Raw genomic sequence first — 24,210 nt, forward strand, 5'->3', positions numbered from 1 at the left:
GAGTAACAGTGTCAGAAGCTTCAGAGAGATTAAGGAGGATGAAGGCCGAGAAAAGGACAGTAGATTTAGCAATTAAGAGGTCATTGTAACTTTGGGGAGAGAGAAGTTTGGGTTTGAATGATGAGGTCAGAAGCCAGACTATATAAAGTGAGTGAGAGGAAAGAAATAGAAGCATTGATTATAGATAGGAAAGTCTCTTCAAGAAGTTTTAGCTATGAAAGAGAAAAGGGGTGGATGGATCAGTTGAGATTTATTTGAGGATGGGGAAGACATAGGCATATTGTTAGGCAGTAGGGAAGCAGCCAGGAAAGAGTAAAAGATTGAAGATTAGTAAAACAGCAGAGATAATAGGTCAATCTGTTAGAGAAGGTATGATGGAGTGATATCACTTGTGCTCATAAGGGGATGTTGCCTTGGCAAAGAGAAGGTTCATGTCTTCAGATTAATCATTGCAGATGACACAAAATGAGGTGGGTTAGCTATCACATTGGATGAAAGTCAGGATCCCAAAAGATCTTTACAGGTCTTTTGGCCAGATTAAATCTAATAAAATGAATTTGAAGGAATATAAAATGCACTTGGACTAAAAAGACCAACTCCACAAGTATGAAGTTGGGGAGACATGTCAAAAGAGCAGTTGGAGGGGCAGCTAGGTGGTGCAGTGGATAGAGCACTGGCCCTGGATTCAGGAGGACCTGAGTTCAAATCCTGCCTCAGACACTTGACACTTACTAGCTATATGACCCTGGGCAAGTCACTTAACCCCAATTGCCTCACCCTCCCCCCCAAAAAAGCAGTTGATCTGAAGAAAATGTGGGGTTTAGAGGTTTACATTAGAGTGTAAAGTCAGAATGAGATTATACTGTTATATATAGTAATTAGGTGGCCTAGTAGAGTGCAAGAAGACCTTAGTTCAAATCCTGTCTCATATACTTATTAGCTATATGACCCCTGAGCTAGTCTTAATCTATTTCAGCCTCAGTTTCTTCATCTGTAAAATGGTGATTATAGTGCTCACAGGGTTGCTATGTGGATCAAATGAGATAACATATAAAGCATTTTACAAATGAAGTGCATGGTAAATGTTAGCTTTTATTATTACAAAGCAAGATGGGATCTTAGGCTGCATTGAAAGAAGCATGTTGTACAGAACACAGATTTTGGTGCTACATTTTATGAAGGACATTGATAAGCTGCAACCCTTCTAGAGAGGGTAATCAAGATAATGGGGAGCTTTGAGCTCATGCCATATGGCAGTGGGCTGAAAGAAAAGAAAGCTCGCGTTTATATCATGCTTTGCAGTTTGAAAAGAGTGTTATAAATGTTATCTCATTTGATCCTCACAACAACCCTGGCAAGTAGGGCTATTACTGCGCTCACTTCACAGATGAGAAAACAGGCAGACAGAGGTTAAGTGGCTTGTGCACGATCAACATCTAGGAAGTATCAGAGCCTGATTTAAGCTCACATCTTCCTGACTCCAGGGCCGGTGTGCTGTCCACTGCAGAATGCTTCACCTGCAAAGAGAACTCCTGGGGGAGGGGGAAGGGGAGGGAAACAGGAATCATAGTGTCTTTGAGTATTGGAAGGGCTAACAAAGCCTACTTAGCCCTGGCAAAACTGTGGACAGTAGATAAAGCGCAGAGGCAGAAGTTGAGTTGATAAAAGGAAAAACTTTCAAACAATTAGAGCTGTGAAATGAGCTGCATTTGGGTGCTAGGAAGATTCTCATTACTACAAGTCTTCAAGTAAAGACCGGATGACCACGTCATCCATAGAATTGTTGTAAAGGGGATTCTCTCGCCCAGGTTGGACATGGTGGCCTTTGAGGACTTGTCCAGTGTTCCCACTTTGGGTACGTGTTTAGTCACGTTTGTTTGGTTTTTAACTCAGTACTGGACTTTACAATTTTCCTTATGAAATTTCGTCTTGTTGCTGTCAGCCATTCCTCTCTGACCAAATTTTCAGGCTGCCCTGAGGCAAGTGTCTTCTCTCCTTCGGTTTTCCATTCACTGCCCTTATTTGTATCACTGTTGTATCTTCTGAATGGAAAGCAAAGTCCTTAAGAACAGGGAGTATTTCAGTCATGTATTTGTATGCCTTGTCCATAATAAGTATTTTTTTAAAATTATTTTAGTTTTCAACATTTGTTTAGATAAGATTTCCAATTTCTGATTTTTCTCCCTCCCCCCCCCAAGACAGCAGGCAATCTGATATAGGTTTTTTATATATATAAAAAACATTAAACATATTTCTGCATTAGTCATGTTATAAGAGAAGAATCAGAGCAATAAGGAAAAACCTCAAAAAAGAAAAACAACAGCACCAAAAACAAAAGAAATAGTATGGTCCAATCAGCATCCATATTCCACAGTTCCTTTTTTTTCCCTGGATTTGGAGAGCTTTTTCCATCATGAGTCCTTTGGAACTTTCTTGTACCATTGGATTGGTGAGAAGAATCAAGTCTATCATAGTTGATCAACACATAATGTTGTTGATACTGTGCACAATGTTCTCCTGGTTCTGCTCATCTCATTCATCAGTTCATGCAAGTCCTTCCAGGTTTCTCTGAACTCCTCCTGCTCATCATTTCTTACAGCACAATAGTATTCCATTACATTCATATACCACAACTTGTTCAGCCATTCCCCAATGGATGGGCATCCCCTCAATTTCCAATTCCTTGCCACCACAAAAAGAGCAGCTATAAATATTTTTGTACCTGTGGGTCCTTTTCCCTTTTTTATGATCTCTTTGGGAAAAAGACCCAAGAGTGGTATTGCTGGGTCAAAGGGTATGCACAGCTTTATAGCCCTTTGGGCATAATTCCAAATTGCTCTCCAGAATGGTTGGACACAATAAGTATTTAATAAATGTGTGTTATTTTTTTGATTGGGACCCAGGTCTCCAAATCACTCCCTGGCCTACCTATTCTATGCCATGTCTTCTCTATTTGGACAGTCCCCTCCTCCTCATAGATAACTTGGACCCTGCCTCTGGGTTCCTCCTCTCTGATAGATGATGGATGAGCTTTTGCTTAACTAACTAGGAATCCAGATTCCCCTACCAGTGCCCTCCAACAGTCCATGCCACCATAGTACCACATCCCCCTTTTTTCCATCTCCCTTTTTCTGTTGTCTTTCCCCATTAAAATGTAAGCTCATCAAGGTCAGGAACTGTCCACATTGCCTTTATTTATGTCTCCAATGCTTCAGAAGCATTTAATAAATGTTTGACCTCACTATCTTTGTCCAGTATATTAACCAAACCTACCAATTTTGTGTAAACGGCAAATTTAATAAGTTTGCCATCTGCAGCTTCAACATAAGTTTTAACAAATGTTAAACTGGGCTACCCTGCCTTGTGATATTTCATAAGAGACATCCCTCTAAGCTGATACCCTTCACAATGGTCTTTTCACTGAATTCCAAGGTGAACCAGTTAAACAGAGTATGTGCTGTGTGACCCTGGGCAAGTCACTTAACCCCAATTGCCCTGCCCCGCCCCCCCCAAAAAAAGAGTATGTGAATTTGCTATTAAAAATACAGTATTTGTGTGTGTGTGTGTGTGTGTGTGTGTGTGAATGAGGGTTAAGTGACTTGCCCAGGGTCACACAGCTAGTAAATGTCAAGTGTCTGAGGTCGTATTTGAACTCAGGGCCAGTGCTCTATCCACTGCACCATCTAGCACCCCGAGGTCCCTTTCTTTAAATCACCATCACCACCATACCCTAATGTATGTCTAATATATCACCTAATCCCTGAGTTATTATTGGTAGAACCACTTATTTAATATGTTATCTGGACACAGATTACTGTTCTGAGCAGAGCTTTCAGTTTTACTTCGTTTCCCTAAACCTTTAAATGGCTTGACATTTTTAAATAAAGTCTAGTCTCCTTAGCCTGGTGTCTAGGACCACCAATATGCTCCTCTAGTTTTTTTTCTCTCATACATACAATGAAACATTTTTCCCTTCTCTCCAGATAGAGGCTAGGCACTGTTACATTGTTAGACCTGGACAAAGTATTGGTTGTTTTTATTAAAGTATACTAATATTTCTTTTTTCTGGAGTCACCTCATCCTCAGGCTTTTGAGATCCTAATGCACACTTCAAGAAGCTGGTCACATTTCATTGTGGCATATTCCTTGATCACTTCAGAATATCCGTGCTTCTCTTCTGACACATATCACAAGCACATTATAAGCACCTTAAGGACAAGGGACCATGTATAATTTTTTTTAAATTATTGTGTTTTTAAAAAATTATTGTGGCTACTGTACTTTATACATTAATTGCTATTTATATATTAATAGCTATTGTACCCATTTTTTTGCGTGTGTGAGGCAATTGGGGTTAAGTGATTTGCCCAGGGTCACACAGCTAGCAAGTGTCAAGTGTCTGAGGCCATATTTGAACTCAGGTCCTCCTGACTCCAGGGCTGGTACTCTATCCACTGTGCCACCTAGCTGACCCTATCATACCCATTTGAACAGTAAGCATTTAGCGTGTGTGTGTATGTGTACACACACACCATTGAAGAACTGACTGTGTGTCTCCCTAAACTTCTCATAGTCCCAGGCCTTCATACCTAAGAGGAAGAGCAAGCACCTAGAGCGAGGCCAGAGAGTGGCAAGAGAGGGCAAAAAAAAGAGGCTGACCTTGGTGTGGCCAAGGGTTTTATCCTCCTTAGATAGAGATCTAAGCCAGTCGGGTTTAGCATCATTCAGTTCCATTGATTGACCTGACTTGATGGTGGTCTAGAGAGTATGGAAAAGGGCAGATTCCAGTGTCTGGGTGTGGTTCTTCACCTAGCTAAACAAAAGAATCAATCTCCATTTCCCCTGCTCCCTTGGGCTTGTCCCAGACAGGAGCTGAACTTTCTAGAGTAAGGGAGAGAGAGGATTGAAACTGATTCCTGAGTCCCCCCCCCAATTCATCATTTCTCACAAATTAATCATTTTATCCCAAGTGATACAGCATAATATCTTATACAAATCAGGTACTGAAATCCTAATTGGATGAATGATTATTGTGTTCCCTTAATGCAAAAAGTTTATCTTGCTGTCTCTAAATCATTTTCCTCACTATGTAAGTATGTGTGCACATACATTCACATGCTTCCTTTCAAAATATACTTCTTAAAGAGTACTGTTTTTTATACCTTCATCCTTTTCAATAAGAAGGGTTAGAAGCATGAGAAGATAGGAATGTGGCAAGTGAAGAAATCTGGGAGCTGGCTCAGATGAGCCACTACCTAGTTGTGTAACCCGGGCAAGTTCCTTTCTTTGTACCCCGGTTTTCTCATCCATCATATAGGAAGTTTGGAGTAGATCATTATTAAGGTCCCTTCTAGCCCTACCATCTCTGGTTACACTACTTCAGTTCTGAACACCTAAGTTGAAGAGCATAGCCTAGAGGAATGCCACTAGGATAGTAAAGGTCTTTTTGTTCATGCTATGTAAGGGTCACATAAAGGAAGTGGAGGTCTGTAGGCTAGAGAAGAGAAAACTTGGGTTGGAGAAGGTTAATCTTATTCAAAAATTTGAGGAGCTGTCCTGCAAACGAAAGTCCCCAAAGAATGGTTTAACTTGGAGTAGTGGGGGAACAATGCAGAGTTAGACTTCTTGTCTGGAAAAACTACCTAATAATTAGAGCTATTAAAAAACAGATTGGTTTCCCTGAGGAAGCAGTAGCTTCCTTATTGATAGGGGCCTTCAAAGGCTGGAGGACCAACTTGTGAGTATGCCACAGAAGGGATTCCTGTTTGAGTGTGGGTTATAGTCTGTTTGGAACTTTGAGTCCCTTTTCAAATACAAAATGCTGTGGCTCTGTGACATCTCTACAACTGTAACCCAGGCTCTGATGAGTAAACATTTCACCTCATCTTGCTCATTCTCAGGCTACCATGGTACTTTCCAGCTATGTCTATGCCATTCTCTGTATCTCCTTTATCAATCAAATCAGCAGTACCATTCCTGGAAGGACATGTCACTGAACTGTCCTATTACACCAGTTAATCTTCCCTCTGGCTTCCCTTTCCAAACCAGATGTTATCTTTTATTAGAATGTAGGCTCCTTGAGGACAACAAATAACTTGTTTGTCATTGTATTGACCTGCTTGGCATAAGGCTGAGTATATATACTACCTGCTTAATAAATTTTTCTTCATACTTTCATTCATCAGTTTAGAACCCAGCTACCCAGCAACTTTGCCTGTCAAACACATGGTTGAGAACCAGGAAATACAAAAGGCCTCTGAGTGTCCAAAATAGAGGGCCTTTTCATTCAGAACCTGTATTTTACACACTTTTCTAACTATCTTGGGTGTTTGATTTCTAAACATGTAGAAATTAGAATGGGGACAAAGGACCATTAGATGCAGGGACAGCAGAATAAAAGTAACGGCTGACAGTGAGGGAGGAAGCAGGAAGCCACAAAGAAGACTCAAACTTTCACACAGAACTGTGTAGGCCTGCTTGTGGCAAACAGCCCTGTGGACTTCAGTAACTCTGGAGAGAGCAATCACTGTCACAGTCTCGAGTCCAGCTAGAACATGATTTATGGTGATTCTGAGGCAAGAAAAGTCTAAATTGCATATGTTCTGTTTTAAGAAGGTAGGTTAGCATGTAATGTGTTTTATGTGTATTTACATTCCAATTAGTTACTAACTTAAAGGTTTTTCCTAGTAAAAGGGCACAACATTCACTTATCCAGAAAGTCTGGCAATATGCACAAAAATCATCCGTTCTTCAAGAGCTCCAAGTAACTGAGGTTTTACTGTACTTGTAACCATGTAAACACTGAGCCCAAGCCACCAGTATATAACTCCTTGGCTTTGGTGCTGGTTTCTTGGTTTTATTTTGTTTTATATAATAAGGTAATACATTCCAATTTGTAGAGAGGGGAATATTCTTAGATGGATTGAAGATTTTTTAAAATTATGATTCCCTCACTGTTTATTCTTGTTTCTTGATTATCTTTTTTTTTTTAAATCTACTTCTCTACATAGAGATTTGGGGTTCTTTTACATTTGAAATCATATGTTGCCCATTATATTTTCAGGTTTTAAAGTTCAATTTCAGAAACCTTCTAATTTTGGAGTTGGGAAGAATGACATTAAAAAGTTATGATAGCTGAGTATATTAATGTCTATTGTACATTTTTAAAAGGCAAATTGGTATGTTTTTCCTTCTGCTAGATTTTCATCTCTCTAGAAATCTAAAGGGAAGAATAAGAAAATAACCACATGCAAAATTCAGGATTGGCAGTTTCATGCCATCAGCAAGAAGGAGAGGATCAGCAAGGGATCCCACCTACCCAAGTGGCAAAGAGTCAGCCTGCACCATATCATTATCCTGGAAGTCAAAGAACTTTGGGAACTATGGGACCATCCACAGTTGGGTCTCCTTCATTGCTGTCCCAGGGTCTGCCCAGGAGGAATAGCGCTCCCACTTTCAGGACTGATTCCCTGGAAAGGCATACCACATGGAGCCCCTTGCTGACCTATTTCCATTTGTAACCAAGCCCTATGCTGGGCCAACCATGGAGGAGGGACCCGAGCAGGGTTAGTGTCCAGTCTGTTCTAAAGATTCCAACCTAGTCTTGAATGTGAGTGTGCCACAGTTGATGCCAAAGAACTGGTGGAGGTAATTCAGAAGGGTGCCCACACTGAGATAAGAAATGCACCCAGAACTGTTTTTTTCAACCACAGCTGTGGAATATCCAAATTATGGCATTAAATAGTATCTTTCTTCTAAAATTTTCAAGGTGCTATATGAAAAATAACAAATTGGTAAAGCCACTTTTTAAATAGAATGAACTTTAAAGGTATTATTATTTCATTTTTATACACTTCATTTTCATAACCTCTTTATGGTATAGGTAGCATTATCTCCATCTTGTAGATAAGTACTAGATAAAATGAACTTGCCCTTGGGCTCATAATTAATAAGGAAATATCTGAGCAGAAACTCAAAGCCAGTGCCATTGCCGCTATGCCAGTGTGTCTCTCTTGACCTTAAAGGCAGAAGGGATGGGTATGGTTGATTACTGGTATTGACTCCTGATCATTACTGCCATTTCTGTAGCATTAACCTGGGCTTTTGCTAAACCAGAGATCCCGGTGAAACCAGGGTTCTTGCTGCTAAATGCCTTTTGTCACTGCTACCAGAGCTTCCTCTACTAAATCAGAGCATTTTCTACTAAACTACTTTTTCCCCAGAACACACTTTGCAGCAAATACTTGCATGCCCTTCTCCTTATTTATCATATACAATGGTTACCCCAACCATTGCATTACAAGGGGTGTTCAAATTCAATAAGCTAAAACATAAACACAGCTGTTGTTTTGGTGTGGCTTGTGGCTTTGGTTTTATTTGGACTTTTTAAAAATATAGGTAATTTGTCGAGCTTAAAATTAGTCATTTAGCTCTTTTCCTGTCCAGTTTTATGTCTTTCCTTAAAGTCAGCTGTGATCACATCTTTCTGTGCTAACTTTAAGGTACTCACTCTTTTTCCCCCCACCAATTTGAATTTTGTTTGTAGAGAGATAGGAATAAAAATGGCTTCATTTTTCAAGTCCCATGACTTTGGTAACTCCTTCCATAAACATGAAGAAAAGCCTATATCATTTAAGCTTAAATACTTCTTTGTATACGTTTATATTTGAAATGGTCTTACATTTCTTCATTGTCCTCTGGGCTTCTCCTCCCCAGCACTGTAACCTTGAAGCAGGCCACCAGAAATCCAAGTGCAGGTTGGAAATTCAGAGTATAGAAGTGCTACTTGAAGTTTTTAGCAACTCAAAATTTCCATATAGTACTAGCGAACTTAGCAGATTGTCCTAGGATAGCCTCAGAGATCTAGACCTGGCATTGGCCGACCTTCTCATTTTACATAGGAGGCGACTAAGACCAGGGAGTGGAAAGGATTTGTCCAAACTCACACAAGGTGGAAGGGAGGGGCAGCGCTGGGATTTGAACCAAGCCCCTCTGACTCCAAATCCACTTTTTCCACAACACCGTCCATGAAGAAGTTTTGTGACCCTAGCAGGTGGTGCTCTCTAAGGCCTTATTGAAGAATAGAAATGTCATCTTGCATATATTTCTTTACCTAGGGTCTAGATATTAAAGTTCAGTAGCAGGTATTTTATTTCATGCTATGTCTTTGATAGAGTTATTCACTTCCCTTTGGTGAATTCCTATTACATAATTTACCCTTAGCAGAAACTTTAACATTTGCTGGTAATCTGCCCTATATTGATCTCCAATGTGATTAAACTCAAAAAACACCTATTTAATACATTCACCCACTAGATGCTGGGCACTAACTGTGCGCACAAGGAGCATGCATACTTATAAGAGGAAAAAAATGGGCCAGATTGAACAAATTCTTATTAGCTACTGTGTGCCAAGGTCAAATGTAACCCATCTCTACCCTCAAAATTCTTCTATTGGGGCAACTAGGTGGTGCAGTGGATAAAGCACTGGCCTTGGATTCAGGAGGACCTGAGTTCAAATCCATCCTCAGACACTTGACACTAACTAGCTGTGTGGCCCTAGGCAAGTCACTTAACCCTCATTGCCCCTTAAAAAAAAATCTTAGGGGCAGCTAGGTGGCGCAGTGGATAGAGCACCGGCCCTGGATTCAGGAGGACCTGAGTTCAAATCCAGTCTCAGACACTTAACACTTACTAGTTGTGTGACCCTGGGCAAGTCACTTAACCCCAATTGCCTCACTAAAAAAAAAAAAAATCTTCTATTAAGTTGAGGGAGAGAAATGGTGATTCCCTATTAGTTCTGAGAACAATTATAAATTCCTCTGTTTGGCATCCAGAGTTCCTATATCTTAACTCTCTTCTTCCTTTCCATTAGTCTTAAACATTACCCTCTTTCCACCTTTCCACCCATACTACAGATTAGCAGTATTGGTCTATTTGCTGTTCTGCCCATTTGACACTCATGTCCCATTTCCATGCCTTTCTCAGGCTCCCTGGCTTCCTTCAAGAATCCTGATTCTCCCAGTTAGTAGTGCCCTCCTTCCCCAAACTACCTGGTATTCATTGTGTCCATTTTTTCTATAGTTCTGTGTATACATTTTGTCTTCTGTGAGAAGGTAAACTCCTTGAGGGCAGCCACTGTTCATGTTTGTCTTTTTGTCCCAGACATTTATCACAGTGCCTGACACAAAATAGATGGTTCATAAAGACTTTTTCATTGTAAAGAGCAGTTGATTGCCACTACATGTATGCAAATAAGTAAATACAAGGTGATTTTAGGAGGAAGAGATCAATGCCAACTGGGCTGTCCAGGAGAGCTTCATGGAAGAGGCAACACCTGAACTGAGCCTTGAAGGAGAATAAGGATGCGAAGAGTCAGTGAGAAGGAAGAAATTCATGTCCACTTTATCTAGAACATAGAGTATATGAAGAGTAATACGAAATTGATTTGGAAAGCTGGGGTGGAACCAGATGGTGGAAGGCTCTTAATGGGAGGCAGAGGAATTTGCATTGTACACTAGAGACAGTACAGAGACTCTTAGGGGTTTTAGGCAGGGATTGATGTGGTCAGACCGCTATTTTAGGACTCAAGCAGGTAATCATTTATGAAGTACCTGCTGCATTCCAGATATTGTGCTAAGTCCTGGGGATAAAAGCAAAAACAAAACACTTTCTGCCCTAAAGAAACTTACATTCTTCTTTTCTTTTTTATAGTTACCTCTGTTTTAACTTCACATGGAATTCAATCCAAAGCAATTTGATTTATTAGGGACCAATTTTAGTATGACGTCACATTTACTTATTCACAGTTTCATCAGCAAGAAACAGAAAATTGTGCCCAGCTGAACTGAGCCCCTCAAAAACCTTCCAGCCTCTTCCTCAGGTCACTGTCTGTGCTGCCTTGCTAGGTTGGGTAACACCACTTTACAGTAGCTCTCAAGCTGCAACCCCATCAGCTCCCACTTTTACAAGCAAACGAGTTCTTTTTCAAGGTAAAGGGACATATTTGTTGTAAATTTTCTGGTGTAGTTGGAGCTCTGGACCATGGAAGGCTGGTCCACCCTTCCCCCTTTCCCACCTTCAACCTTGGCTAAGGCCCCCAGACTCAGAGTTGTTGGCCACCAAGGCTCCACCCTCTCATCTTCATCAACTCAACTTTGCCAATCCATGCCCTATAGGAACTGGGTGCAGGCCGAGTAACAGCCTAGAGCTGCTACCACCACCACTATTGATTGTAGGATTGATACATTTTTTAACCATTTAACATATATAAAATTTGTGCTACCATTTTTATTAGGTTCCTATCTTTTTTTTATGTGTCACTGATGAAGATTTTGTTCTCCTAGCCTCACTTTTACCATTAGCCCTGTGGTTTTTATTTTGCATAGACAGTGGTTTTTTGGAATGCATATTTCACATTATAGCAGAACTGACTGTATGTCCCTCCCACCCACTCAGGAAGCCTTCTCTTGCAACAAAGAAATAATTCAGCAAGACCAAGCAACAAATTGACCAACTCTGACAATATATTCAATATTCCACATCCATAGTCCCCTATCTCTGCATTAAGGACAGAGAAATTTAGGTCTTCATCTTTTCTCCAGGACCAGACGTGATCCTTATAATTATACTATGTTCACTTTCATTTTATTTCTTTTCATTTCATTTTATTCTTTCCACTTACATTGTTGTAGTCATTGTGTATATTTTATCAATAACCTACAAGCATTTATTTAGCACTATGTGCATACAAGTATATACTGTGTAAGTAGGCAGTAATCCCTGTAAAGTTTCTATCTGTAATGGGCTAAAATTCTAGGTAGACTGTCTAAAAATCTAATGAGTGGTCACCATAAATTATAAGTTTTAGCAGGAGTTTAGACTTTTAAGTATTTATTAAGGAGCATAAGAATTTGGTGAGGAGAGAGAAAGAGGCCAAGATTCCTTCATCTATCTACCTCAGGGAGCCAGCATCTCAGCTGTGCTCAAAACCTTCGTCCCAGAAGCCTCCTGTGAAAATAGAAATAGGGCCATCCACACACACACAGCTCCAAGCTAATTGACTGGTAGTTTTGATTGACAGTACCCACGAGCAAATGTCACTTCCTGACCCCAAGGCCACATGACCTGTTCTCGGGCCAGAGCTCACAAAATGTTCCTCCCAGCAGGGGGCGTTATTCTAACTCTCACATCCCAAAGGGTTGCAGAGAGAAAAGCACAGCCTCTTTCAGAAGGCAGGATGTAAGATGAGTCTTGAAGGATACTGGAAGGCAGAGATGAAGAGGAAAACAATTTCAGGCATGGAGAGCAGATAGTGAAAAGTCAGAAATAAGAAAGGGAGTGTCCTGTGCAAGGAACGTCAAAGAGGCCGATGTTATTGGAATAAAGGACACACAGAAGAGAATAAACGATAAGAACCCAGAAATGGTAGGAAGGAGACAGGTTGTAAAGGGCTTTAAAAGCTAAAAAGAGGGTTGGATATTTGATCCTGAGTGTAATAGGGAATCATGGCTGGGTTTGTTTGAAGTAAGGGTTGGACTTGATTAGACCTGCACATTAAGAAGATCACATTAGCAGCTTAGTGGGAAGATGGACTGGAGTGGGAGAGACTTGTAGCAGAAAGACCAACTAGAAGGCCATTGGAATAGGTGATGAGAGCCTGGTTCTGCTTACTGGACTCCGCATCAGTTCTTTTAGATCTTCTTACATCTCCCAGAATTATTCATATTTATGGTTTCTTAGAGCATATCAGCACCTGGAGGAGCAGAAATACAGGAGAATGTGAATGGAAAAGAGAATTTCAGAGTTTAGTTATATGGAAGAAGCAGTTTGGATTGATGGTGTGATCCCAGGTGGTAGAGATGGAGTAAAGAGCTGAGATGTTATTGATAAACCAGGCAGAGGTGGGAGGAGAGAGGGTATTCAAAAGAACATCAGTATGTATATGAGGGCAGGCATCAAGGCAAAGGGAATGACAGTGAACCAGAATTCCTGAATTTGAAAAAGGAGTGACTTGGAGCCTGGTAGATTTCAGCAACAAGTATCTTAACCTGTCAGCAGAAATAAACGGTTCATTTCTCACAGGAGTAGAGCTTGCAGAATTTCCGCAGAGGGAACGTTTGGAAATGGCATTGGGGAGCAAGGTGTATACAAATTCCTCTTTTTCATATGTGTGTGTACGTAGCCACGTGCATGCATGCACGCAAGCACCTGTGTTGGGGGAGTCTTCGAGAGGGAGAGCAAGATGACTAGGGATATCTTCCCAAAAGAGACAGGTTTGGGTGAATATAAAAAGAAAGAGAGAGTGAAAAGACATTTAGGATGAAGTTAATTATAGACCAGGAACATGGTAAATGAAGGCAGTGGAAGAAATGGGCACTAGGAAAGGATTATGTCTGAGTTGGGTAGAAATGAGAGTTCAGGAAGAGGTAACAGGAGAGTTAGACTAGAAACAAAAACTGACAGTTGGCTAGAGCCCATATCCTCCTGGATCCTGTGGTTATGGTCCTTTGCTCTCGAGTCTGTCATTTTTTTTTAAGAGGAGAATTGGTAGGCATGGACGTGATAAGCAGTGAGCATCAAAAAAAAAATATTACTGGGGCAGCTAGGTGGCGCAGTGGATAAGAGCACCAGCCCTGGATTCAGGAGGACCTGAGTTCAAATGTGGCCTCAGACCCTTGACCCTTACTAGCTGTGTGACCCTGGGCAAGTCACTTAACCCCAACTGCCTCACCAAAAGAAAAAAAAATTACTATCTTAAGAGATAAGAAGTGAATTCTTACTGACAATATGGAGCTCATTTCTGAAAAAGTATGTACAGTCAGATCATTAACTTGTTAGCTTAAAGGTAAAAATTAACAACAAATTAAAGGAACAGGGATGATAGGAACATGGCAAATGTAATAGATCCAAGTGGACATTTTTTGAACAAGCTATTAACTCTGAAAAATAGGAAGTGAATAAAAGCAAGACATTGATTCTATTATTGTAATTTCTTAAAGGATTTTGGTCCCCATAATGAGGAGGCTAAAGAATACAGAAACAACCTTAACTCACAAACAGCTAGTTACAGCAGCCAGGGCCAATACCATTTTAGAGTACTTGCCAATTTGCAGAACATTTTGGAAGACATTGACAAAGGATTGTGAGCAGTATCAACTCACAAAACAACATAAATGAGTGGAGATGGAAATTAACCTGTCAGAAACCTTGGTATGAAACCAAATTGAATTCCCTAAGAGCCATTAAAGATGAGAAGGACAACAAATAAATTTGAAATGAAACACATTTGGCAGCCTTTCTGTAGAGATCTGTATCATCATTGAAGATAACGGAACCACCATGTTTGTGTTTTACCACCTTGTTACCTCTTACATAAGTAGTAATAATAGTATTTGGGAGGCAAAACTAGCAAGAGAGTGACTAGGCTTGAATTCAGTGGCTAGACATTCATTCAGAAACAATTGTTTTGGAAGTGACACAGTTTTAAAGCAATTCAGGAATTGATTTCAAAGATAGCTAGAGAAGATGCCAAAAGAGAAATCACCACAGTTGTATCTATCCCCCAAAAGACATTCAAGAAAATCTGCAACTAGCAAAACTTATACTTCTCATTTCTACAAAAACTTAATGAGTATCTGGAGGGAATCCTTGATGAAAACATGAGAAGGAAATAAGCAGGTTTTCACAACTGACTTTGTACTGCAGATCCCATTTTCTTAGTTATACAATAGACTAAAAGACAGGTGATATAAGACTTAAATATCATTCGATTCCCAGTATAACACAGTGTTTTATACTCTTCCAACAAGGTATCATCTGTGAATATATCAGGATCATTAAAAACTTATCTGAGAAAAAATCAACGAAATAGCTTTGTCAAATAGTCTTCTTGTCAAGTGATTCGCTAAAGGTGTTCACCAGTTCCATGGAATATGCTCTCTACATACAGAGTCCAAATGGAAGTGTGTGTGTGTGTGTGCACGCACACGTGTACGTGTATGTGCACATGTGTGTGCACACACTCATGTGTTTTATGTATTTTTTATTTGGTTTTTGTAAAAAATCATCAAGATTTACTGTTTGCAACTAGAATTCTGCTGATTGCATCAAGTCCCAAAATATTATACCCCCAGCCTCCTCAATTAGATGATGACCCAGCAATCTACACGGGCAAAACCAAATGGGTCCAGAATACAATCTAGCAATACATAAGCATTAATCATTTTGGATGGACAGTGAGCTGGACCTAGGATTAGAAGAAAAGGATGGGCTCTATCCCATTTGGGATACTTTTCAAAACCAACACAACTTCCATCTTGTTAGCCCGAAGATTTTCTTGGTGGTGCTGCCATGAGGCAGCACAGTGACGTAGATGGCATGTAATTTGGACTAAGAGGAACAGCCCCCAATCAGTTCTGCTTCTAAGTACCCACACAAGTAACCAGGGCAAAATGTTTAAGCTCCCTGAGCTTTTCTTCATCTGTATAATATAGGGCGTGGCCCAGGGGATTTTGGAGGTCAAATGTTTGTTGACTGAACCTGAGGTCTATTCCATCTTTGAACAGCACAGTCTCAAAAGACTCAAATTATAAATGGCAAAAGGGCAGTAGAAAGGCACATGGCAGATAGAATTAGGCTCTAGCATATGTTACTAAAGATGGGCACACGTAAGGTGCCATAAAACATAGCCCCAAAGTTGTGTCTAACTGCAAAAGGAAATAGGTCAGTCATGGAAAAAGAGTAGCTGGTCAGCCCGAAGGTTTCACCAGTATCCATGAAAGAGGGAACTAGTACATTAAGTAGATCCTTTGTACTATACAGAAGAATATGTGGAAGAAAATGGTCAAGAATTGTGCAGGCTGGGGCAGCTAGGTGGCGCAGTGGATAAAGCACCAGCCCTGGATTCAAGAGGACCTGAGTTCAAGTGTGACCTCAGACACTTGACCTGTACTAACTGTGTGACCCTGGGCAAGTCACTTAACCTTCATTGCCCTTCCCCCCCCAAAAAAAGAAAGAATTGTGCAGGATGAGAAGACATGTAGTAGACTGGGTAGTGCCATGTCCCAAGTGTAGGGATTTTCTACATTGTTAAGCCACACATCCATCTTAGGCCATTGTTAGCGAAGGAAAGATTCAATTGAACTTTAGTCAGCCATGAAAATGTTTTAGTAAAAAATTTTCTTCCCTTTAAAATATGCAGCCCAGGTTTCGGGGGTTTTTAGGTGAATCTTTTATTTGTTTTAATATTTTTCTTTTGCTTACTTAGACATCATGTAAAGTAGTTACAGGACTGGCATCCATGAAAAAGACTGAGAATCCCCTATTAAGCAATTATAAGAGGAGATAGATATGCATATGAGGGACAGGAAGAATGCAAAGCTAATGCACAGATCTTGAGCTGTTTGATTATTTTTGTAGATCTAAAGAGATTTTAAAATATCTGTAGACTTCATTAAAGCCTCATGGTTTATTCATTGTGTTGTTCGTTATTCTCAATAGCTATATGATAAATTTACCTTAGGACTTCTACTTTGTAATTATATTTTCTAAAATGACTTCAGTAATTTCAGACCGTAGAGAACTCTATTCCCCAGGATTATCATCGATATTATCTTTCTATAGCTGCTACTCTCCTAATAAATGCTTTTTGTTTGTTTAGGTCTCACCTCTGGATGAGCAACATATTTAGATGCTTGACATAGTTTTGTATGTAAGACTGCCGCAATATTAGAACCATGCCTCCAAGACCATCATCCGGTGAATTGTGGGGCATCCATTTGATGCCCCCAAGAATCTTAGTAGAATGTCTACTACCTAACGGAATGATAGTGACTTTAGAATGCCTCCGTGAGGCTACATTAGTAACTATTAAACATGAGCTATTTAAAGAAGCAAGGAAATACCCTCTTCACCAGCTCCTTCAGGATGAAACTTCTTACATTTTCGTAAGTGTTACTCAAGAAGCAGAAAGAGAAGAATTTTTTGATGAAACACGGCGACTTTGTGACCTACGGCTTTTTCAGCCTTTTCTAAAAGTCATTGAACCTGTAGGCAACCGAGAAGAAAAAATTCTCAATCGAGAAATTGGTAAGATAATTTGGTCATCTATTAAATGACCTTTTAATTTTTTCTTTTCTTATAAGTAAATATTATGAGGATTAATTATTAACCAATGAGGCTGATTTTTTTATATGGCCTATTAACATTAGTAATATTAAGATACTAAACTTTTAATTTTCCAATTCAGTCCCTTTTAAGCTTAAAGGTTGCTCTCCAAACAAAGTCATGGAAAATTTTAAATATGTTTGACCCCTAGCCCACTGAACTGACATTTTTTAACTCTTTTGCTATCTTCGGTAATGTTTTCCTTTATACAAATTATTTGGGGGTTGGGGGAAAATGTCAATTTTATACTTAGAAAGTTTGGGAAGGGTGAAGTTAATAAAATAAAATTATTTTATTATTTGCAGTGGTTATTAATATTATTAGCTGCATTTTACCAAATGTGACTTCAAGCAGTTTTAAAGATGGTCCTTAGCCCTTCCAGGTCCTCTTTTTAATTGGTCAAATATTTCTAATTCTTTCAATGAGGGGGAAAGGAGAATCTTCTGTGCCACATAACCCTCATCACCAAGATATGTAAAGTCTTTTCATTACTTTGGTTATTGAGAATATTATCCTGTATTTTTTAGGTTTTGCTATTGGTATGCCTGTTTGTGAATTTGATATGGTTAAAGATCCAGAAGTACAAGACTTCCGAAGAAACATTCTTAATGTTTGTAAAGAAGCTGTGGACCTGAGGGATGTCGATGCACCCCACAGTAGAGCGTTATATGTCTATCCTCCAAATGTAGAATCTTCGCCAGAATTGCCAAAGCACATATACAATAAATTAGATAAAGGTAAGAAGTATTAAACAGTTACCTTCTCTTAGCACATTAAAAGATGTGCTATCATTACAGTCATCAGTATAGTAAATTCCACCCAGACTGCAGACATTTTGTGGGTCAGGATTGCACCTCATACATGACCACTTCTTGATAGGCCAAAGCAATAGGTAAATATGCACATGTGTAAAGGGTCTGTTATTTTATCAGTGTGGAAAACTATATTTGTGGGCCTTCCCTCAGACACAGATTATATCCTCTGACTTGGTAGATAAGTTGCTAGATTTATCATAGGAGCATTGATTTAGAGCTAGAAGGAAAATCAAACGTCATCCATCCTCCTGCAGATAAGGAAACTGAGGCAGAGAGGGGCAGTGATTTGCCCTACATCATACAAATGGTAATGGGCAGAGGCAGCTCCTCTGCCTTCAGAGCTGGCTCACTCTTCACTCAACTTCAGGGTAGGAATGTGCTGGAGCCAGCTCAGACCTTCATAAGAAGCGATCATTAAATTTTCAGTGCGTCTATTTGACCTCAAAAATTGGCAAAAACCTACAAATCATGGCTTAACGTATTGTTTTGTTGACTGTCTGAACTTAGGGATGTATTGGAAAAAATGGTTAGTGGATACATTTTTTTTTCCCAGAGAGTCAGTTGTTAAACATTTACCATCCTGCTCCTGCTTCACAGCCTCCTTTAAGGACCAGGTTGTTGCTAGGTGCTGAGTGCTTTGCCTGGGGACCCACAGCCAATCATAGCCTGAGAAAGATTTGAACCTCGGTGTTGTTTCTTCCAAGTCCAGTACACCATCTGCTGGACTATTCTGCCTCTGTGACATATAATCAGTGCTCAGGAAACATCTTTAAGTGCTAAGAGCCAGATCTCCTCTGACTCAAGGTACTAATCAGTTAGGGAAAATTGTTCCCATGAGGCTCCAGCTGGTGTCTATGGACATGGATTATGCATTAACTCTTAGGTTGAGATTCACAGTTCCCTGTTCTTATGTAACCATCAAAAGTAAAATTAAATTAAATTACCAGTTTTAAAATGGAAATGGGTATTCATTCAGCATTTTTGGAACTCATTGGAAAGATGTTGGTATTGTCATTACTTATATTAGAAAAATGTTGATTTTTGTCTTTCATCATCATATCAGTAATCATTTCTATATAAGTTAGTACCATGGTTATCCTTCTAAGTTATAGGATAACTACATGAAAGCCTCCATCTTGTATTTGCTTTTTATGCTTTAAGGTAACATGAGGCAATTCCTACAATTAATCATTAAAATAGAAATTGCCTTGTTTAATGAAAATAAACTTCTCTTTGTCATAGGCTGCATGCTTTAAAAAATAATATCTTTTAACTTAAGGCTTTTCAAAACTTAAATGATAGTGTTTGCATAAGACACAGATTAATTTTTAATTTTTGTTTTATGGAACATATCAATTCCTAATTTTTATAAATAAAATATTTGATTACAGAGTTAATAAATTAACTTATTAATAGTGTTTTCCTAATCTCCTTTGGGCCTAATTTATGCAACATAAGTAAAATTCTGTCTATATATTCTCCCTTTTATATGCCTCTTCATCTTCCCAGTCTTCTTTGCCTTAAGAAAATACACCTTTTTTCATCCATCATTTTAATTTATTTTAGCTACAATTGCATACTTTTAAAATGCACCTCCCAGTTATAGCATTGTTGGAATTGCTTCTACCATTCATCCACTTGAATAGGCTATTTTTCTGTTGCATTTCTGAATCATTCTCTCATGATCAGTCCAGTATATATCCATGGTGTGGTACCATTGCCTTAGCCATGCTTTTGGAGACAAGGAATCAGCCTATTAACTAACCAGTCTAAGAACCTGCCAACCAGCCAATATTTTAGTCATAAATGAATGGAAAATGTGCAAATGTATGCAATGACATCGGGAAACATAACTGTTACTATGGAATCATCAAAGTATTGATTGAACTTGTTAAGCAGAAATAATGCTACATTATTTGTACACTTCTGTTTTACTTCATAGTTAATTAAGTCTTTAGACATAAATCTCTTAAATGAAAAATGAAATTTTTTTTTGAAAATGTTATTATTCATGTTGATGGCATATAACGATATTTCATTTTGTTCTAGGGCAAATAATAGTGGTGATTTGGGTGATAGTTTCCCCAAACAATGACAAGCAGAAGTACACTTTAAAAATCAGTCATGACTGTGTACCAGAACATGTGATCGCTGAAGCAATCCGGAAAAAAACACGGAGTATGTTGCTGTCATCTGAGCAGCTAAAGCTCTGTGTTTTAGAGTATCAGGGCAAATATATTTTAAAAGTTTGTGGATGTGACGAGTATTTGCTAGAAAAATATCCTCTTAGCCAATATAAGGTGAGTGATTTTGAGTTTTTAAGTTTTTATTAATAGAAAATACAGCATAAAGGCACACCCTACAAAGCATCATCCCAATCATACTCAGTTTCCACCTAATAATAACAAAAGTTCTTTGATGTCTTTATGTGAAGTCTGTTTTGACACTATCCTGGAAGGTGGCTCTGTCTCCTTCCTGTCTCCCAGGGACCAATGTGCCCTCAGATGGGTATAGAATGAGTCACAGAATCACAGAATTTGAGAGTCCAACACACCCTAAAGGAATTCCCACTATAACATGGTCAACAAGGGACCTCCAGCTTCTGCTTGAAAACCTCCAAGGAGGTAGAATCCCACCTGTTGTGGGCAGCCTAAGTGAGTCTAGCCAGTCGGAAAATGTTTGCTGAGCCAACACAGGAAAGGTGTCTTCCTTTCCTTCTGTTAGTGAAGAGGGAGAAAGAGTTCATGGAAGGGAGGGGTTCTAGCCTGCTTGCTGTAAGCTTTTTGTGCTGGCCTTTCCCCCTCCCTTGTCCCCTTCAACTCCTTTCCTGCTCTTCTTGTTTTAATCTTCAGTAGCAAATTGTGTCCACTGAGGACCATCTTCAATTGCATTTATCCAGGAAGTCTCTTCCATTCATAATATATTTCCTTTGGAAATAATTTATTTTTAAGGAACCAATTAATGATATTAGAGTGTAGCTGTATTAGTATCCTGTATGAATAGCATCTTTCTTAGAATAGACTAAAAAAAACTTTAAGGTAATATTTTGATTTGTATTAGTCCATTTATGGGCCTTAATTTATGTTTTGCCTTTGATGCAACAGTTAATTAACAAGATTGAAGTACCACAACTAAAGAAACAAAAAATGTTCACAGTTAAACTACAATGGAAAAAGGTTCTAAACATTTAGATTTACACTAACTCCCTAATTCAGTGTTCAGTCAAGTGCCTGCCAGTATTTCCCAGTGATGTTTCTGAGTTTTCTGTTAAGGATAAAAGATCCACCACTTCAAAAAATAAAAGCCAAAACATTCGTTATAATTTTTTTTAAGACAACCGTGGTTTTATCTTCTTATATCATTCCTTTTTCTTAGTTTGTATGTCTTGTCTTAACTACTGACTATTAACTTTGTCAGGAAACCCTGGACAGAAGAGGTGAATGACTCCCTCATTTATTGCTTAAATCACGCCCCAATCCTTTTATAGTTTGTGTCTTGTTCTTCATGAGTGGTCTCTTCATGTAAACCCCATGTTTTGCTTATGTTTGTAGCAGAACAGTGCTACTCCTGTACCTAAAGAGGGACATGGTTTGGGGTTTTTTTCCCCCTATTTTGTATTCTGTATTGCACGGTTGGTCCAAGCTCTTCCAGAATGTTAATATTTTAGTGCAACTAAATGCAATCTTAAATGATATAAACACAGCAGTGGTTATAAATGTCTCTATAAATGCTGGTTATTTTGCTCTGTGTATTATATGAGTATTTTCCTTTTGATATTTGTAGGCATTGTCTTTAAAGATAAAAAAAAACACAGGCACCAATCTTCTTCCCCTCCCTCCTCTAATTTGTTACAGTACATAAGAAGCTGTATGATGCTTGGCCGGATGCCCAATCTGATGCTGATGGCTAAAGAAAGTCTTTACACCCAGCTACCACTGGATACTTTTACAATGCCATCTTACTCCAGGCGAATCTCCACAGCCACACCATACATGAATGGAGAAGCTTCCACCAAATCCCTTTGGGGCGTAAATAGTGCACTCCGAATAAGAATTCTTTGTGCAACTTATGTCAATGTAAATATTCGAGACATTGATAAGGTAAATTCAAATGCTGATTCTAAGTGTACAAATAAATGCTTTTGTGAAGTCTGTGTTTCTATGAATTTTGTGTATTGACACTGTAAAATTGCATTTGCCTGCAATGGAATGTATTCAAGGACCTAGAATAGTAATAATACCTTCTATTTACACTGTGCCTGTGTTATGTGCTGTCTTTCATTTAATCCTTGAAACAACCTTGTGAAGTAGGATGGACTGGTGGATTTACACCAACTTTTAGATAAGGAAATTGAAATTCAGAGTTGGGAAATGATTCTCTAAGGATCAAGCAGCTGGGAAGTGGCCTGGCTCAGGCTCAGTCTCCAAATATCATTGTTTCTGCTACAGTGTACTATCCTGTTATCTAGAAAATAACCCAACCCTGTCTGAGGACCAGAAAGATTTTATTTGTTTTTTTGGTTTCTTCTAATTTTATTGTCATCATTGGAAATCCATTGTTTCAATAATTCTGCTTGCCTTCCTCATTTTGATTGGGGGGGCAGCACAACCCCTGTGAATATAGTTCCATATTAACTTATTTTGTAGCAGACTAAAGAAAGTGCAAAAACATCTGATCTTTGTTTTAAAAATGAGTTTATTTGGTGGCTCAGTGAATAAAGCACTGGCCCTGGATTCAGGAGGACCTGAGTTCAAATCTGGCCTCAGACACTTAACAATTACTAGCTGTGTGACCCTGGGCAAGTCACTTAACCGTCATTGCCCTGCGGCCCCCCAAAAAAAAATTTGCTTCCTGTAATAATAATAATAATAATGGGGCAGCTAGATGGCACAGTGGATAAAGCACTGGCCCTGGATTCAGGAGGACCTGAGTTCAAATCTGGCCTCAGACAGTTGACAATTACTAGCTGTGTGAGCCTGGGCAAGTCACTTAACCCTTGCCCTGCAATAATCATCATCATCCTCATCAAGAGTTTATTCAATTGAGTTCAGAAGCCATTGAGGGCTTGGCGTGCACGGAGCACTATAATAAATGCTGAGAGAGATAGAGATTAGCTAAGACATGGTTCCCATCCTCCTGGAGTCTCAAAGGAGAATATCAGAGAGAACTATAATACATAGTTGCATCTCCCTCATGCACTTGATGTAATGTCCAAAAGGAACAGAGAGATCTTTACAGACTAGAGTAATGTGGGAAATTTCTATGGAGGATTTAGCAGCATCTGAGCTAGACCCGAAAGGATGGGCATGCAATCATCAGCAGGCATGTTTAGAAAAGTAGAATGGAGAGAGAAATACCAAGCATAAGGAACACCAGAAAGAGGAAGCTTAGGTTCCACGGGGTTGAAGCAAGTAGTGCAGCCTGGCTAGATCATGGAGCAATATGGAGGCAAAGTCGAAGGAGATGCAGCGAGAGAGGCTAATGCCAGATTGTGGCTGACCAGACTAAGGAGAAGTGGATTCAATAGGAGTGGAGAGCCGTGGAAGTGTTTCTGAACAAGCATTTTGAATTCTACAACCAGCTTTTACAATCAACATGACGAAGAGGAATGCAAAGAATGGGCTGGAGAAGGAAGAGAGTGGAGGTGGGAAGTCCTAGAAGACCATTGCAGTCAGCCAGGAAGGTGGTGCTGAAAGTTCCCATCAGAAGAATGGCAATGGCAGGTGTTTTGTTTTTTTTAAAAAAAGACAATGGAAACCAGAGATATTTTAAAGGCAAAACCTATCAGCTGTGGTTAAATGTAAGAAGTGAAGGTGAGGGAAGAGGCCAAGATGATATGAACAGTTTGAGTACTAGAAACTAAATGAATGGTGGTGCCACTAACAGAAATAGTAAAGCTATGTTGGTTATGTTTCTTTTATCCTACTTGATGTTGATGTTATATTCTTTTTTTTTTTTTTAAAGATCTATGTTCGAACAGGTATCTGCCATGGGGGAGAGCCATTATGTGACAATGTGAATACTCAAAGAGTACCTTGTTCCAATCCCAGGTAAAGAGGAAGTTTGACAATTTATATTTCTGAGGTCATATTTGTGTTTATAATCATGTCTAGTTAAAAAAATAAATAATTTTAAATCACTAGTTGTAAACAATAAAAATGATAATGGAAATGATAAAATATTGGAACAAAGGAGGAATACCACGTCCAGACCACACATTCACATATGGG

General features: G+C 39.2%; 1 protein-coding gene across 2 annotated transcripts in view; it reads left to right on the forward strand.

Annotated features, from left to right (window-relative positions):
• Window positions 1–24,210, forward strand: part of PIK3CA (phosphatidylinositol-4,5-bisphosphate 3-kinase catalytic subunit alpha) — a 101,276-nt gene that overhangs the window by 37,966 nt on the left and 39,100 nt on the right. The window contains exons 2-7 of one of the 2 annotated variants that reach the window (XM_043994117.1): window positions 7,200–7,565; window positions 16,660–17,087; window positions 17,693–17,902; window positions 20,030–20,280; window positions 21,835–22,080; window positions 23,945–24,030. In XM_043994117.1, the coding sequence (XP_043850052.1) occupies window positions 16,736–17,087; window positions 17,693–17,902; window positions 20,030–20,280; window positions 21,835–22,080; window positions 23,945–24,030 (1,145 nt within the window). In that variant the 5' untranslated portion in view covers window positions 7,200–7,565; window positions 16,660–16,735. The remainder of the gene's footprint in view (window positions 1–7,199; window positions 7,566–16,659; window positions 17,088–17,692; window positions 17,903–20,029; window positions 20,281–21,834; window positions 22,081–23,944; window positions 24,031–24,210) is intronic. The other variant, XM_043994118.1, reaches the window with a different exon arrangement.

The sequence above is a fragment of the Dromiciops gliroides genome, chromosome 3 (genome assembly GCF_019393635.1).
Source record: "Dromiciops gliroides isolate mDroGli1 chromosome 3, mDroGli1.pri, whole genome shotgun sequence".
Taxonomy (NCBI): Eukaryota; Metazoa; Chordata; class Mammalia; order Microbiotheria; family Microbiotheriidae; genus Dromiciops; species Dromiciops gliroides.